Below are 18,100 nucleotides of genomic sequence, written 5' to 3'. Positions count from 1 at the left end.
ATCTGTATAAATTCGCGTGTTATCTTTTAGAAACTGAAATCTATTTGAAGGAATGAAACATTCATTTTTCGGATCATTATAGAGGTAAAAAGGAACCATGCGTGGAAAATCCTTTCAATATCAGAGCTTAGACGTATCGCCAGTACTCCAAAAATACTGGAACTGAAACTTGCGTGCGAGCTGTGGTTTATTTTCGTGATGGCAGATAGATTTAAATTAAACTATGCTAAGTTGAAGATTATCCTGAATATACTGATATCAAAAAATCATGCAAGCGTTCAATCGTTATGACCTTTTTTAAAAGTGACGGTTATTCCGAATCACCCTGTAGAATAAAGTTGTCTGGATTCCTACCGATTTTGAGCTAGCGCGACGCATCAAGAACGATTTTCGACTTCTGCAGTTTATGATAATCGAACTTCGGCTTCTGAAACTTTTTAAATAGAATTTCGACTACTGCAACGTATTGGGAACGATTTTCGGTTTCTGCAACTTAATATAAATAACTTTCGTTGCTGCTTCTTATTAGAAACGATTTTCGACTTCTGAAACTTATTGGGAACAGGTATCGGCTTCTGCAACTTATAAGAAGCTATTTCTGGCTTTTGCAACTTTGCAGAAACGAGTTTTGACTTTCGCAACTTATAAGCAACAATTTGCGCCTTCTGCAATTTCTTAGCAATTTTCGGCTTCTGCAACTTTTAACAGACGATTTTCGGCCTTTGAAACTTAAAAGGAACGATTTTCGCAATTTATTAGATAGGGGAAATGCAGGTAATGTCGGCCTAAGTGTCCCTAATTTGGGCCCATACATAAATTCAGCAGTCGACTAAATTTTCATTAGCAACCTAAAATATCCATTAGTAACGTCCCAATAACGCGTTCATCTAGATAAAATTGATAAATAGCTTAGCGATGGGCCCAATCTTAGATCCATAGGCCAACATTAGATACATTTCCCATATTTTTGCCTCTTATAAAAAACGGTTTTCGACTACTGAGACTAACTGGTATCGATTTTCGACATCTTAAGCTTATTGGGAATGGTTGTAGCCTGTTGAGCATCTGCAACAAGCTATTTTCGGCTTCTGTACTTTTAAGAAACAATTTTCGGTTTCGCAACTTATAAGCAACAGATTTCGGTTTCTGCCCAATTAGCACACATCTGTCACACAAAGTTGCAGCGACTTGTTTTTGACAAAAATGAGTTCTATACCAGTTACCTCAAGCGGTTTGAGACAAGTGTGCTACTAGGGTGAAAACTGAAAAGCAATTTTCGGCTTCTGAAACTTCTACCAAACAATGTTTGGCTTTTGAAACTTATTGGGAACAATTTTTGCATCTTAGAAGAAACCGTTTTTGGGCAACATAAAAGAAGCCATTTTCGACTTCTAAGACTTATTGAGATCGGTTTCCGACTTCTGAAACTTATAAGAAGCTAGTTCCGGCTTCTGCAACTTTCAAGAAACGATTTTCGGGTTTCGCAACTTATAAGCAACAATTTTCGGCTTCTGCTACTCAAAAGCCATTTTCGGCTTCTGCAACTTCTAACAAACGGGTTTTTTTTACTTTTGAATCTTATTTGCAACTTAGTAAAAACCTTTTCTTTTTGCATTTTATAACAAACGATTTACGACTTCTGAAACTTAGTTGAAACGAGTTTCGGCTTCTGCAACTTATAAACAAGAAATGATTTTCGGCTTCCGCAACTTATTATAAACAACAATTTTCGACTTCTGCAAACTTAAAAGCAATTTTCGGCCTCAACAACAAACGATTTTTGAACTTTTTAGGAAAGATTTTTTGCAACTTATAAGAAAACATTTTTTGCATCTTATCAGAAACGATTTTGAACTTCTGTAACTTATTGGGATCGGTTTCCGAATTCTGAAACATATAAGAAGCTTTTTCCGGCTTTTGCAACTTTTCAGAAGCAATTTTTGGCATTCGTGGCATAAGCGATTTTTGGCTTCTAGAACGTCTAACGAACAATTTTCGACTTTTGAAACTTAATAGGAACGATTTTCGCATCTTATAAGAAACCATTTTTTGCAACTTATAAGAAACCATTTTATTTTCTGTTACTTATAAGAAACAATTTTCGTTTTCTGCAACTTATAGTAAAGCATTGCCGGCTGCTGCAACTCATAAGAAACAAACGTATCTGTCATGGATACCAAAATTAATTTAGTGGAATTAAATGGAAGGTAACCTTTTTTGCTGTTTTATTTAGCATTCCGCTAACAACCCAATTTCATTACTTCATCATAAGAAACGATTTTCGTCTTCTGAAACTACGATTTACGCAGTTATAAGAAACGATTTTCAATTTTTGCAACTTTAAGAAACGATTTTCAGAAGTCGAAATTTATTGGAAACGATTTTCGGCTTCTTAAATTTATTAGACTCAATTTTCGATTGTTGCAACTTACTATACGAAACCAATTCGGTTTTGCGACTTATAAGAAACGATTTTCGACTTGTGCCGCTTACAAGAAACGATTTTTAATGTTGCAACTTATAAGAAACTCTTTTAACTTCTACAACATAAAAGAAACGATTTTCGGTTTCTTTGTTTTTTATTAATTTACTAGCTTTTTTTTTTTTTTTTTTCTTTATTTTAGAGATTTTTAGCCTGAGGCTAGTTCATCTCTTAAAATTTACTAGCTGAGTGTGCCCGGTCTTTGTCGGGATTCAATATTAGCTTGAGTTTATGCGCCGATTTAAAAAAAAAAAACATGCTATATTGTACGTAGCCCCCCCCCCTATTATCTAAGGGGCTACCCCCTATGATTATCTCCTTATACCCCCACACTCGCCCCCACATGCCTAATTTGGTTCCATTTGCTTGATTAGTTCTCGAGTTATGCAGAAATTTCTGTTTCATTTGTATGGGAGCCCCCCCTTACAGAAGGGGGAGGGGTCTCGAACCATCATAAGAACCTTCCACGGCCCCAAAAACCCCTGTATACAAATTTTCACGCCAATCGGTTCAGTAGTTTCCGAGTCTATAAGGGTCAGACAGACAGACAGAAATTCATTTATATATATATAGAAGATAGAAGATAGATTTGATCAGGCTCAAACGAATTAACTTTACAGAGCCGAGGATTCTTGGTCACTATACAATACATCTTAAAACTATAGTCAAAAGGTACAACACAATAAACAATTTATCTTCCGCTATCCAATAAGTCCTCTACCAGAACGGGAGCCGCTTCCAGTGGTTTACTTGTATAACAGATTCGCCAACGAGCGAATCTATTGTAGCAATGGACGCAAAACGTGGTCAGCACTCACACACTCATCACGAAACGGTTGCTTTCCAAAGTCGACGACTCATCGACCGAAAGAACTGCTGATGAAGAACACTGAGGAGGACCACACAATGGTTACTGCCGAGAAAACAGACGATTGCGTGGCACCCATCGAGAGTGGCCTGCTTTTGTCGACAGCGGAGTGAACAATGCTTTTCGGTCTCTACAATAAGAAACTTTTAAGACACGATTTTCGGCATCTGCAACTTCTGACAAACGATTTTCGACGTTTGAAACTTGTTAAAATTGATTTTCGCATCAAAAACAAATGTTTGCACCTTATAAGAAGCGTTTTTCTATTTCTAAAACTTATTGGAATCGGTTTCCGATGTCTGAAACTTATTAAGACCGGATTTAGACTTTTTTTAAAGCTTTATTAGTAAGATTTTTAGCTCATCGGCTAGTTTATCTCGTAGAAACGGGTATCGGCGTGTGCTACTTATATGAAGCTATTTCTAGATTCTGCAACTTTAGAGAAGCGATTTGCGACTTTCGCAACTTATAAGCTACGATTTTCGGCTTCTGCAACTTCTAACTAACGATTTTCGACTTTTGAAACTTGCTAGGAGCGATTTTCGTATCTAATAAGAAATCATGATTTGCAACTTTTTGGAAACCATTTCCTGATGCTGAAACCTATAAGAAATGATTTTCGACATCTGAATCTTTTTGGGAACGATTTTCGACTTCTGCAGTTATAAGAAACGATTTTCGATTTTTGCAACTTATAAGAAACGAAATCTGAAATTCTTCGGGAACGATTTTCAGCTTCTGTTTTCATATGAACCGATTTTCGGCTTCTGCAACTTATAAGAAGTGATTTTCGACTTTTGGAAGTTATTGGGAACGATTTTGGTATTTAAAACTTGAAAGCAACCATTTTCGGCTTCTGCAACTTATAAGAAGTGATTTTCGATTTCTGCAACTTATAAGAAACGATTTTCGGCTTTCGCAACTTATAAGAAACGATTTATCATTTTGCGACTTATAAGAAACCATTTTCGCTTCTGCAAAATAAAAGAAACGATTTTCGGCATCTGCACCTTATAAGAAACGATTTTCGGTTTCTACAATGATAAACTTTTAAGAAACGATTTTCGATGTTTGAAACTTGTTAAGAACAATTTTCGCATCACAAACCATGTTTTGCATCTCATAAGAAATGATTTTCGACTTCTGAAACATATTGGGATCGGTTTCCGATTTATGAAACTTTTTGGGAACGGGTTTCAGCGTATGCAACTTATAAGAAGCTATTTCCGGCTTCTGCAACTTTACAGAAACGATTTTCGGCTTTTATAAGCTACAATTTGTGACTTCTGCGACTTCTAACTAACGATTTTCGACTTTTGAAACTTGCCAGGAGCGATTTTAGTACCTAATAAGAAACCATGTTTTGCTGATTGGAAACCATTTCCGGCTTCTGCAACTTATAAGAAACAATTTTCGACATCCCCGAGTCTTATTGGGGGCAATTTTCGACTTCTGCAGTTATAAGAAACGATTTTCGATTTTTGCAACTTATAAGAAACGAAATCTGAAATTCATTGGGAACGATTTTCAGCTCCTGTTTTTATATGAATCGATTTTCGACTCCGGCAAGTTATAAAATACGATTTTTGGCATTCGAAACATGAGTAAAAGAAACACTTTTCGGCTTCTGAAACTTATAAGTGATTTTCGGTTTCTGAAACTTATAAGAAGTGATTTTCGGCTTCTGCAACTTATAAGAAGTGATTTTCGGTTTCTGCAACTTATAAGAAACGGCTTTCGATTTCTGTAACTTTTAACAACCGATTTTCGAAAACACGCCCTTCTCAGATTTGCATGCAATTTTGCATAATTGTTTGTTATGGATGGGCAATGATTCACATTTTTGCTAAAATAAGGTCATTTAGGATCTTACAATTATAGATTTTAAAAAGCGTCCTTAACTTTAAAAAAAATAAAATATTAAAGACGTAGTCCTGCGTCAAAATTGATCAAAAGTTTTTGTTCTACGATTTCCAAAATCGGATAAGGACATTTTGAGATAATTGGGTTTATAACAGTTTTTTTTTTAATTTTTACTTAAAATTAAATTAAAAAAAGAATGCCATTATTTTTCGACAGAAAAAAGCTGTTTCAGTGCTAATTTTTTTCAAGCCATGAAACTGAAGTGAGAAATTAGCATCTGCACTGCAAATACAATTCACGTAATATTCACCTGAAAAGGTGCGTAGATATTTTCCATCGTACTTTTCAGGTGAATATTACGTGTTTTGGGAATGAAATGCTGTTTCAAGTGATTCATATGAAAATCAAGTGATTTTCACGTAAATTTCATCGGCCGTTCCGATGATCGTCAAATTAGCTTCCTTAAAAGTTACGTGAATTGTTTAGTAATCGTCACTAGTAATATGTATGTGAATTTGTGGTATGTTTCATGTGTTTTAAAACAGTGGTATTGCATTATTTTATCCGCATTTTTTAAATAAAATTTAACTTATTTGTTCAATTTTTACTTTATTATAATAAATGCTTTTTAGTAACTATCATGTGTATTAAACTTATTCTTAATTCTATACCCTGTTGCACTGGTTGTTGTTCAGTTGATTGTTTTGCATTTGTTTGCTCCACAATGCTCTATAAAAATTGCTGCTTCTGAATAAACCTAAAGTTGGTTATTGGTTTATTTAAAACATTAAGTTTGATCCTTACATTTATTTTCCTCCAACAACTGATGACTTCGAAAAGGACATCATGTCTCCAATAGACGTCTTTTTTGTTGTAAGCACTCCTGTAGTTCGGCCATTAAGCTTGTGAGGACTGCTCAATCCGATTTTACACTCTTCAATTTATTTTGAGTATTGAAAATCAGGATTCATATAGTGATATTAATCAAACTTACGCTCATAAATATTAAAAATCCCCAATCTCCTAGTAACAAAAATCGCATATTTTCATCTGCCGCCATTTTGAACTAACAAATACGCAGACAGTTTTCACATCATGAGGTCACTTAAAATTTACGTGAACTTCACTTAACATTTATCTGTATAACACTTGAACTCCATCAGTCAATCTAGTGGAATTCATTACCATGCCATTGATATTTATGTGCAGCATGTAATTCTGATTGGATTTCTATTTTAGAAAGGTTACCTGATTTTTCAGGTGAAATTTACGTTTCTCGTTAGTTCAGTGTGCAACTGATTAGGGGCTGTTCATAAACTACGTATACAATTTTTTGGGATTAAATTTGTATGGGCCGGGGATAATTGTCAACCCCCCCCCCCCCCCTAAACTGTCTACGTAGTTTATGAACAGCCCCTTAGGAGTGTGTTTTGGCTCCTGAAATATGTAAGTAACCACTCCGGTCTGATTGGAGATCATGGCGCAATTGCTTTTGTAAAAAATGACTTGAATCCCCGATTTGTCGTGAATAAAAGCTCACTCTCACAAACTAGAGGAACCAATCCCCTAGCTGCTTGTGTTGTTTGAGATTTTATTCGCGAGAAATCGATGATTGATGTAAATTGTTTACAAAACCAATTGCGCTCTGATCTCCAATCAGTCCGTAATTTTCAGTTTCTGTAACTTCAAAGAATCGGTTTTCAGCTTCTGAATCTACTGAATTTCGACTACTGCAACACATATCAAACGATTTTCAGCCGATTAGCATACGACTGCTTAGCAGGAATATGCTAAGCTCTACTCTTAATTCTTAAGAACGTGAAACAAGCCTTTATTTAGCCCCTCCCTAATTCAAGTTTTCCAGTAATGTAGATACAGATATACATCAAAGCTTACTTTTTCCCGGCAAATTCCGAATTAATTCTGCAAATCTGGCAGCACTTACCGCCACATCCATCGATCCCGAGACCTGTTCTAACCCGTCGATTGAAACGTGTCAAATTATGGTCGTCCGCTACCTTGGTTCGATTCGCTCACACATGTACGGAACTCGAACCGCCGGGGGTTGGTCGGTTCTCAGCCGGCGCTTGCCAGAAGGTGCGTGCGGCAACAACGGCGGAGGTCGTCTAAAAATATCAAGTGGTTAAATCAGTTAATAAACACGCGAAAAATCTACCTCTCGCTCGCTCGCGGGCTGTGTCTGCGAATTCTTAAGAAAGAGCATGCGGTCGGTCGCGGGGAAACATGTAAACACAACGGTCAACTACCAGAGCAGCAGGACTAACAATAACTGCCCGGACGGACTCGAGCGGTGTGATTTTTCCCACCAGACCACCGGTTGGCAAATAATCATCAAGGGGGTGGGTGGCACATGGTGGTGATGATGGAAAAGAGTTCTCCGAATGGATGTTTTGATCCAATTCTTAGACGATGTTATCCCATTCAACTAAAAAGAAAGCGACACGTGTCCACAGTTCAAATGGAAACATGACTAGTTGGGAATCATTTATCGCTTGAACCAAAAATTGCTGTCTTCTTCAGATGGGTTCAAATTGTCCATCGCGTGACTACGGCAACTCCACGATGGCATTGAAACAACGATGAAATCAATCAGATAAGCAAAACATGATCTTATTTGCATTCCATCCGACTGTCCTTCGTCTGCAAATTTAAATTCAATCCAACTGAAGCACGAGAGGTCGCGTAGGGCAAATGGCTCAAAAAACGAAAAATCAAACATCCAAAGTTGTCATATTTGACCGGTTGTATCAATTCCCAATCAGTACCTTATTATCGATTTCCGTTTTTTTGTTTTGCTCTGTGGCAGACGGCAGTTGACGACAGGCACCCAAAATTGAGCATTCTTGTGGTTTTGCTTCGAATTGCAAAAATTGGCGACGAGCACACAACCATCATGGAGGCGGCGTTCAAGTCTTTTGTCAATGTCGTTGGTGTGGGAACCGACAGGGCGATGTAGACAACAAGAACATCATGGAAACTGATGAAATTCATTTGATTATGTCTATCAGCGGCTGAAATTGCAATCTCGTGACGCCGCCGAGGACAAGCGAAGCAATTGCCATTAGAGAGTAGTGTGGAACAAGTTTGACATTTAGAGGAGTAGGTCGATAGAAATAGCATTTGTGGCGTCCGACCGTCCGCCGCCGTCGTCGTCGCCTTCAAGTACTGACTGGAGAAAATGTGATGGAATTTTAGTCCGTAATTTTGTTTTTCGTGGAAAAAGAAAATTATACGGAAAGTCTATTATCGCGTTTCTGCTTTGCCAAGTCAAGCACTTAGGTGAGGTGAAAAACTTATCCGTTTAGCGCACTGAGGATTAATTTGACCTTTTTTGCCGTAGTGCTGAGAAGTAGCCTTGAAAATTTATACCTACCGTTAATGAATTCCCCGGCGATCTGAACGGTGCACGCGAGTATTTAATTAAAAGTTTTTCCAGTTGGCTTCCAGTGTTGGATGAAACGTGGACTGTATGGGAAGTAGTGGGTGCACGTTCAGGCCCACGTTTTCCTAAATACAGGTTGACATGCCTCTGTTGTCTCTTCCAACTAAAATATAAATGGTTGCATAAGGAATTTAATGTTTTAAAACTAAGTCAATCTGGCAACACTGCTGTGGACCATCAAATTTCCCATCATCAACGCGTGTCGTGCAAATAAATCCCGTGTAGATGAATGAGTTCACCGAAGAAAACCGCATTCGGCGCGATGGAAATAACCACAATAATGCCGCCCAGTGGCGGCCAGCGGCAATTTCATCGTTGATGTGAAACAGAAGAGTCGTAAAACAATCTCGAATGGAGGAAATTTTACGATCAGAAATTAATATTCCCCGGTTCGTTTTTGTCACGTTTATTTAGTTATACCTCCCCCGCCTACAGCCAAGCCAGCTGCGGCAAACCACAGAACCCAATCGATTTGATTCCCTTCTTCCTTGCGCCATGTGTTGTACTGAAACTCCTTTAAAAAAGCAACAACTAAATACTGATCAATTTCTCTCATTATTCCACCCGCAGGCAACGGCACGATCGATTTCCCCGAGTTTCTGACCATGATGGCTCGCAAAATGAAGGATACCGATAGCGAAGAGGAAATCCGGGAGGCGTTCCGAGTCTTCGACAAGGACGGCAACGGTTTCATCTCGGCAGCTGAGCTGCGTCATGTCATGACCAATCTCGGCGAGAAGCTAACGGACGAGGAAGTGGATGAGATGATCCGTGAAGCCGACATAGATGGCGATGGCCAAGTTAATTATGAAGGTAGGTGTTCCTTCTTTCCGATTGGTTTACTTGCGATGATATGCCACCCAGACAGCGCCCAGACAGTAGGTAGTGGTCCGAAAAACGAAAAAAAGAACCGCCAATTAGGTAATCCGATTCCTTCGCATATTTATTATAGTTTGCATCGGCGCATGATGCATCACCCCCGCATAATTAGCGATAACCATAAAAAGTCTAACCGATATGACATTGATGAGTCACCGGCGGCGGGGGGAACTCGCAATCGCTGATCGCAGAAGCTTGGGAAGCTAAAAATATCCCTTCGTCATGACACAGCCGCAACAACGCCGCCGCGCATTTCGATTGAGCCGTATTTCATTCTCAAGAGTTGTGGGTAGGGTACGGTGGGGCGAAATGGGGGTCAGCTAGAACATTTATTAATGCATAGGTTTGTCAAAATCAACAGGTTCAGTGCAACCCCAATGAAGGTTTGCTTTTTCAAACCAGCATTGGACCTATATTGAGTCTGTTGATGTTTACAATCAAACAAATAAATAAATCATGCCCCACCTTACCCTACCTGCCTAGTCAGATGAGAAAAATTCCTGGCATTTTCGTTCATTTGTCGTTTGAAAGAATTAAGAAAAAAAGAAGACTGCATTTTTCCCTTTAATAGCCGCGTTCAAGCCAAACGCCGGTTCCGGTGTCTCATCTTTCGGTTTGTCACCGCAGCTCAGTTTCGTATGTGGCTGAACTCGCGGGGCGCAATTCTTACCCCGGGGACAGGCGATCGTAGGTGGGAAGATACTTAGACTGGTTGCAATGGAAAATGATGTTGGGAATGAATTTTAACTAAACTACCCAGAACATCCTTGAATTTTTAAATTGATCTCGTTCCTCTTCCATTTTAGTTAAACGGTGATATGCTGAGCCGCTGAGCACTTTATTGTAACTTCAATAGTCATCAGTTTTCGGATTAACGGTTTTTTTTTACCAAAGTCAGAGCTGATTGAATCCAAAATCAATTCAGGATTGTCAACCTTCTTACGACTAGTACGCTTTCCATTGCCAAAGCGCGTTCCATCTCGGACACGGAACTGGAAACTACTTCGATACATTGAACCAGGTGTGGGATGCGAAAAACGCTGACCAGCTTGTAGCATGGTGCCAAGGCATATATCCGGGCCTGGACGCCCTGAAGAAACTGGGGGTCATTGCCGTCACTTCTGGTAACCACTTCTGGAAGCATCATGTCCTTGAAAAAGTCCAGTCGCTTTCTGAACTACGCTTGGATCGATAACTCACTTTCGGCGAAACAGTTTCTAGCAAGGTGAAGACCTTACTTACCAATCAGGCTCCTCTGCTTTCCGAATAAGTTCATGGTCGCCTCTTCTTCTTGTTCCTGTTGGGTCGCTTTCGAGAACAATTTTCACTGGGCCGTCCTCCGGCATTCGATGAATGGTTCTCCCAGCAGCTGGTGCAATTCATGGCTCATTCGCCTCCTCCACGTTCAGTCATCCATCTGCACTCCACCGTAGATGGTACGCAAAACCTTCCGTTTGAATACACCAAGAGCGCCGCGTTGGTCTGATCAGCGTCTTGTAGATAGTCAACTTCGTGCGGCGGCGAATTTTATTCGACCGGAGCGTCCCACAGAGGAGTAACTGGAACAAAAACCTGGCCAAAATTATATTCACTGGTTTTGAGCAATTTTCTGCGAATATATATTAAAATATTTAATAATAATAGGTTTTTAGACTTCTGTTAGCTTTAAATTTTATAATCCATCTACTTAGCAGTGCATATCTGGCCTTTCATCTTCCATACGAATAAAAAAGTAATGGGTTTTGAAAGCAGGATTTTTTTATTCTTCTGCTTAATATAAGGATTATTTAACAAAAAAATAAAGAATTTATCCAAGAATCATTGCCCTGAAATAAAAAAATAATAATAAATAACGAAAGTTTTAATAGCATAAATTGCGATTTATTACGTTCGATTAGTTAGAATCTTCGTCTGAGTCGCTGCGAGCTTCGTCCTCTGCAGTATTTTGTCCACCTACGATGGCATCCACTTTGAGCATTTCCTGGGTTTCAATGCTGAACGGCTTGCTTTTTCTGATAGGATTCTTACGACTTGAACTCGAAAAGGGATCCGAACTTATAGCGAATTCGTTTATTATCGGGGTTGGAACCAGTTCCAACCCAGTGCGAAACCGAACTTTTTGTCAGTGCGAACCTCAACCTGAGCTGGGTTTTAAAAACAAACGATCAAACTGACGTTTGTCAGAAAACAAGCAGACCCAATCTTGATACCCGATCCAGGTTGGAACTGAATAATAAACGAATTCGCTATTAGTAACAACCTATTCAGAATGTCTCGGTTGCATGTTGTTCTCGAGAACTTTATTGAGAAGTGTTGTCGGCAGGCTATACATTTTCGAGGGAAACTTTACAAATTTTACCCATTTTTGATTAATTATGAAGATCAAAGATCAAGCAAACGTTTCAGCAAAATAATGCAGCTGAATTTTTCAGTAATTCCAACTTCTGTCAAAATGACAACCTTTTACTGAAAATCAGCAATATTTCTTTACTGATCTTTCAGCAATTCAAAATTCTGACATTTGGCAGCATTGTGCTGATTAAACTATTAAATTCAGTAAATTTAATTTTTTTTTTCACTATATGAGCTTCCAGCTTCTGTAAAAGATCGTTGATACAAATATACGAATAATAAAAATAAAATCGCCAGACTCTTTTCCAAGTATCATTTATTAAATATAACCCGTGTCCGAGCCAGTGCCCTTACCTACATAATTTTATTTATTTGTAGTTTTTTTTTTTACCTCTTCCTCCTCCTGCGGTTTGAACGGTGGTGTACGAATGCAAAAATACTTGCGACTGTGATACTTACAGTTTGACAGCTCTTTGACTAGCTGTTAGTTTATGTTAGCTGATTTTATCGGTAAAAATATCGTTTGCTGTTTTTCAGTAAAGCATTGGATTGCTGATCATGATCCAGTAATTCGTTTTACTGATAATAAAAACTTAAATTTGGTGTGTATGTGTATGTAAAATGGAATGGGTAAATGTGTGTGCGTGTATGAGAGAGTATTACAACCAAATGGCACTCGTTAATTTTCAAAATTTACAGTATCTACCTGAAAAGTGAAATACTTTATGGGGTAAACGGTCATTGAATTACAAGGCAAAGAAACCTTACTCTTGCTACACACACAAATTATAAAAATAAACTAATGACACATGGTTTTTCTAGCGTTACACTCCTTTATGCTAGTACATCAATTGAGGTACTAGATTTAAACAACTTAGCAACATTAGTAAAATGATGCTGGCCATGAGTATCAAACCGGGAGTAGTTTACTGAAGTGTAATTTTAATCTAGTACCACAATTGATGTAATAGATTAAAGAAGGACAGAAGTAGTACTCGGTAGGTTTGTTATAGGTATCTGCAGAAAACCGTTGTGTTACGGAAGTTTTCTGGAAGTATGACCTTATAAAGGGATAAAATTTTGCTACGAAATGATGCAAAACATGCCATTTTCAAATGGCTCGCAATCGCCAATCCGGACGACTCCGGACGAGATTCCAATGCCAATGTGTTCATAATAACGTGAACTTTCATTCGGCCATAGATTATATGATCTGATCGCGCAAGATTCTACATCTTTTTCAAGTCTGAAACAACACAAAAAAACATTTTTTTTACATTTTTTTCATATTGTTGAAAAAATATGACACTATTTAAATTTAAAGGTTTTTATCTCATAACTTGTTAGAAAAGAGTCCAAAGTACCCATTTTATTATAACACTTGTCTCTTGATCAAATTGTTTATATCTGGTAGGCGTAATTATTTCATGGCTACTTTTTGGAAAACAAGAAGCTTCGAATTTCTTCAGTTTTTGAACACGTCTCAAAATTTGTAAACAAAATGTAACGTTTTTATTCCGTTGCCACTTTATGCTGCATATATTGAAATATATAAAAAAAATATAGAAGCATGAAAAATCAAGAAAATCTTGTTTTCTTATTTTGGCCAGGTTTTTGTACCAGTTACTCCTCTGTGCGTCCTCCAGAGTCCAAAGTAGGCACGATTTCCAGCCATAATACGTCTTTGAATTTCTCTGTTGGTATCATTTTCGGTGGTCACCAGTCACCGGCGGTCGTCATCGTCAATCTGAACTCGGAGTGGGAGGCTAACATTGTGTTCCCTAGAACCTCTTCCTCATCATGTATTTCATCTTCAATGCGTTGCTGACAAGTCCAATCCGCCTAGCTTCAGTCTTCAGTCTGATGTACGTTTCCGCCATCGTCTCAAAGTTTCGTGCCATGATGTCGATGTCATCAACGAAGCCAAGAAGCTGGATGGACGTACTGATAATCGTGCCACTCTTGTCTATCACTAGTCTTCTGATCACACCTTCTAACGCGATGTTAAATAGCAGACACGAAAGTCCATCACCTTGTCGTAGCCGAGGCCGTAACCTTCGAGATTCAATACTCGAACAACGCACATCACTCGATCCATCGTCACCTTGTAAAGAAGAACTTCCGAATAAGAATCGGGCTCACCCAGCGAGCATGCCATCCATCCGGATGTGTATGTTTCCTAAGCAACGATGGAATCAAAGATAAAATTAAATAAATGAACCGAGAAAAAAACCAGGAATTCGAAATCACCAGGAAAAACCGGAAAAAGCCGGGAATTTCAATGCCAAATCGGGAAAAATATGCTTCGTCCGTCCTCTCTTCGAAACAAAAATAAGATTTTGAACTTTGAACAAAATTCGTTCACCTTAAAGAGAAATTTAGACTAGACTAGATTTTCAACATACAGTCACTTCGCAGAATCATTAGGAGAATTTTAGGTTTTTTTTTTCAAAGAAATTTTGAGCAGATGTTGGAATGAATCCACCTTGGTGTATTTCAGAGAAATTGTTCTAGGAAATTTTGGATGAGGTCTACACACTTAGATTTTTTTTGCCGAGATTGGCACCACCCCGAGCAGGCTCGACATTTATTTGTACTGAGATCTCTGCAAAATTTATGTTTGTTGGCCGAGATCTCGGAAAATTTTTCACTGAGATCCAGAAAAATTGATTGCCAGCTGCTCGGTGGTGCCCATCTCGGCAAAAAAATCTAAGTGTGTAAGACTAGAAAGTTTTGACTCTAAGACTAAAGTTTTGTCTAGAATTTCAAGTCAATTGTGTGAGTTTAGCTCTGTGGAAAATTCCATGGTGATTGCAAAGAGGATTCCAGGAGCCGGGGAGAATTCCGCGAAGAGTCTTAAGGAAATTCCGAGGATAATTTCAAGGGTATCTCGAAAAGAATTTCTAGATAATTTTATGGAAAACTCCAATTCACACATTCGACAACTTCAAGATAATCCTTAGTAAAATTGTAAGACAATTCTAAGGTGGAATTGCATGCTAATTGTGAGGAGAATTCAAATGTATTAAAATCAAATTGGAAGGAAGCTTTAGTGACTTTTTTAGAAAAAGTTCAAAATTCAAAGAGAATCAAAGCACGAATTTCATGAATTTTTTGGAGTGTTCTGCAGAGAATGCCTGGACTGTTATAAGAAATTTTTAAGGGTCTCTCAGAAAGGATCTGAAGTTTTCTTTAGAAGAATTCCGAAATGAACTCTGTGAAGGAAATGTTTGAAAACAATCAAATAAAATCCTGTTAAATTTTGAGCTAATTTTCATATACAAATTTTGAATACTTCAACGCAGAACCAAATTCAAGATCCAGAAAAATATGCTGCTATCTCAACCCATCTTGACCTAGTGATCTATTCTGCTCATTCGCATTCGCTGTTAAGTTTAATTTAAATGTAAATCACACAATCGGGAAAGTTACCAAAATTCCGGGGAAGAAACCGGGAAATTCATAATCGGGATTTTGCTGGTCACCATGAACTAGTTTCAGGCTTATTGACTGGCATCAAGCCTTAATCCCTTCTCCCCCAGGTTCACTGTGGAGCTGTTGGCTTTGCGGAACAACTACAGGATCAAAAGGCTGAGTGTCCCTACTAGTAGAGGGAACAGACTATTGTTGTGCGTGCCGACCAGGAGCTCTCCTCGATAACTAAGGTCCACTGCGCCTACAGAGACTGTAAGTCAGGGATCTCGTCCGAAATTTCAATCGCCTTGGTGAGAAATAATAGCAATCTCCTCAAACTGGTGAGCAACAAAGGCCAGTGTTGGGAAAACTCAAGAGCAGGTTGCAAGTCAATCTCTAAAACCGGGAAACAGACGGGATTTTATTTTCACCAGGAAAAATCGGGAAAAAGTCAGTAATTTTAGTAACCCACCAGGAAAATAATCTTGTTTCAATGATTTCAACGTTATTTTCGTGATTTTTATTCGAATCAACTGGATTGACGATAGCGACGTGCAGGGGTTTAAAACTATTGACGTTTTTTACGACACTCGCTTCGTTGTCGTGCGCGACAGTCTGTTCTTATTCGTACTCTCATGCTCTACCGTCGTCTCTCTTACACAACACAAACGGTAGAACAACATTCGAGCAAAAATAAAATATTCAAATAACTATCATATGACATTTGTGATTTCGTTCTAATTCCTCAGAAATGTTATTACTAGAACATCGTTGCTTGCTATTTTCAGAATTCACACAAGCACAACATTAGCAGCTCTTATTATGTGGAAAACTAAAATACATACATTCGTGACGGTCTTCGGCGACAGTGTCGTATGACAGAGCCTGTCATACGACATTTTAGTTTGGTACTGTACTATGATAGCTTGTTGCGCAAGTGTCGGAAGCAAAGGCAGTCGATTATCACAGAAAATATGTCAACTACGGTGACCACTTACCAGACTGGCGACGTGATTCGTTGATTTCAATGATTTCAATGAAAGTAACGTCGGTTTTTGAAATGAACGTTCGTTATGGTTTTGAATCCCTTTCACCGACACTGTCACTATAGTCGCTTATATTCATAGTCGGATTGAATCTCGGAAACCAATTGAGCTGTCAAACAGCGGAACCAATCGAGCAAATCACGACCAACAACAGAAAAGAGCACATCAGCTATTGTGAACAAAACTTCGGAAACGCTTTTCTCGTGACTCAAAGCCGGCCTACGTAAAGTAACACCATCTTTGGGTTGGGAAAGTTTCCCCTATCCGATGATGCTAGTAATTTGCGTTCGATTGGCGAGGACAGAATAATCAACGTTTTGTTTATAAAAGTTGATTGTACCTTTTCAATTATTGGTCTACAGAGTTGATCAATTGACTTGCCTTGTCTAAACCTAGCTTTAAGAGAAGATAATGATTTTTCTGAATACTTCTAGTTCTTGCTCCTTATTGTGTTCTTAACAGCTTGATTAGCTCAGAGAACTAACTAAATGAGAATTTAGGATAATAGGATTTGAATAATGAACGCAAGCTTTGCGTTTACAGCATAGAGTGGCTGTATTAAGTATTCTTGGTCTTCATTGTAAACCTGGTTAGGTCGTAAAATTAGCTTCACAGTAAAGTTTTAGTATGGTAATGTTGCTGCTATTGCAATTTAGATGGAATTAACTTACGGAATTTTGGAGAAGGAAGCGTTGTTTTTACTATTTCCCATCAGAGGAATCTGCCCGCGTATTCGCTTTTGGTTAAGCATATTATCCGGAATAATTTTCTTACGGAGCTGCGTCTCAAAATGTGCACAAGGCAAAACAAATATAATGGGATTAAAAACAAATGTTTCATGTGTGAAATGCAGAGTGACCAATGAACCGGGAAAACCGGAAAAAGCTGGAATTTGAAATCACCGGGAAAATCCCATCCCATTGACAAATCTGAAAAAATATACCTTGTATTCTCTTCGAAAACAATAAGATTTCAAGACCCTTGAACTGTTCTAGATTTTTATGTTTCACTTTAACGAACATTTAAGAGAATTTTAGATTTATTTTTCCAAAGCAAATTTGAGCAGATTTTTGAATAAATTGGCAGGAAAGGGGGATTACATGTTTTGCTCTCAGAAGTCAATAGGCCCTTTTCAATTGTTGGTCTGAGGTGAATTCTACGGAGAATTTCAAGGGATTTCCAGAGAGAATTTCAAATTAATTTTAGAAGAATTATGGAGAGATCTCTGTTAAATGGAAATTAATCTAAAAGAAGGCTTGAGAACAATCCAATAAAAGCCTGTTAAGTTTTGAGCGACATTTTCATACACAAATTGTGAAGGCTTCGAACCTGTCGCAGATCCAAATTCAAGATCCAGCAAAGGTGCTGCCGTCTTAGAAATTATCCATTTAACCTTCGGCTTCATCGCTTTCAGTTTTGTGCTTAATTAAAATACCTGAACCGCGATAATTTCCAAAATTCTGGGAGAAAAACAGGAAAATTATGAAAGATTTTGAACGTTAATAACTCAGCTGTCCCTGGACCAATTTCAATAATTTTATCACAAATTTGTCAGAAATATTCCTAAGCATCTGCCACTATTGAAAATTGCACGAATGTCCAACTGTTGCTATGATAATTAAAAAATTGTCTGGAAAAGCGATTTCCCTAACACAGATTTCAAAGTTGAATTCCGTCCGGTCTCATCAAACGGTGTTTATTCAATCACCGCGTGGTGAGTGGTGGTGTTCTCC

General features: G+C 38.2%; 1 protein-coding gene across 1 annotated transcript in view; it reads left to right on the top strand.

The window, feature by feature from the left end:
* Positions 1-18,100, top strand: part of LOC135706099 (calmodulin) — a 151,844-nt gene that overhangs the window by 101,846 nt on the left and 31,898 nt on the right. The window contains exon 3 of the mRNA XM_065227766.1: positions 9,247-9,489. Coding sequence (XP_065083838.1) covers positions 9,247-9,489 — 243 coding nt within the window. The remainder of the gene's footprint in view (positions 1-9,246; positions 9,490-18,100) is intronic.

Source organism: Ochlerotatus camptorhynchus, unplaced genomic scaffold (assembly GCF_037179485.1).
Source record: "Ochlerotatus camptorhynchus isolate MF236.1 unplaced genomic scaffold, CSIRO-AGI_Acam_v1.1 ptg000022l, whole genome shotgun sequence".
NCBI lineage: Eukaryota > Metazoa > Arthropoda > Insecta > Diptera > Culicidae > Ochlerotatus > Ochlerotatus camptorhynchus.
The sequence above is the reverse complement of the archived record's forward strand: the minus strand, read 5'-3'. Positions and strand labels throughout refer to the sequence as shown.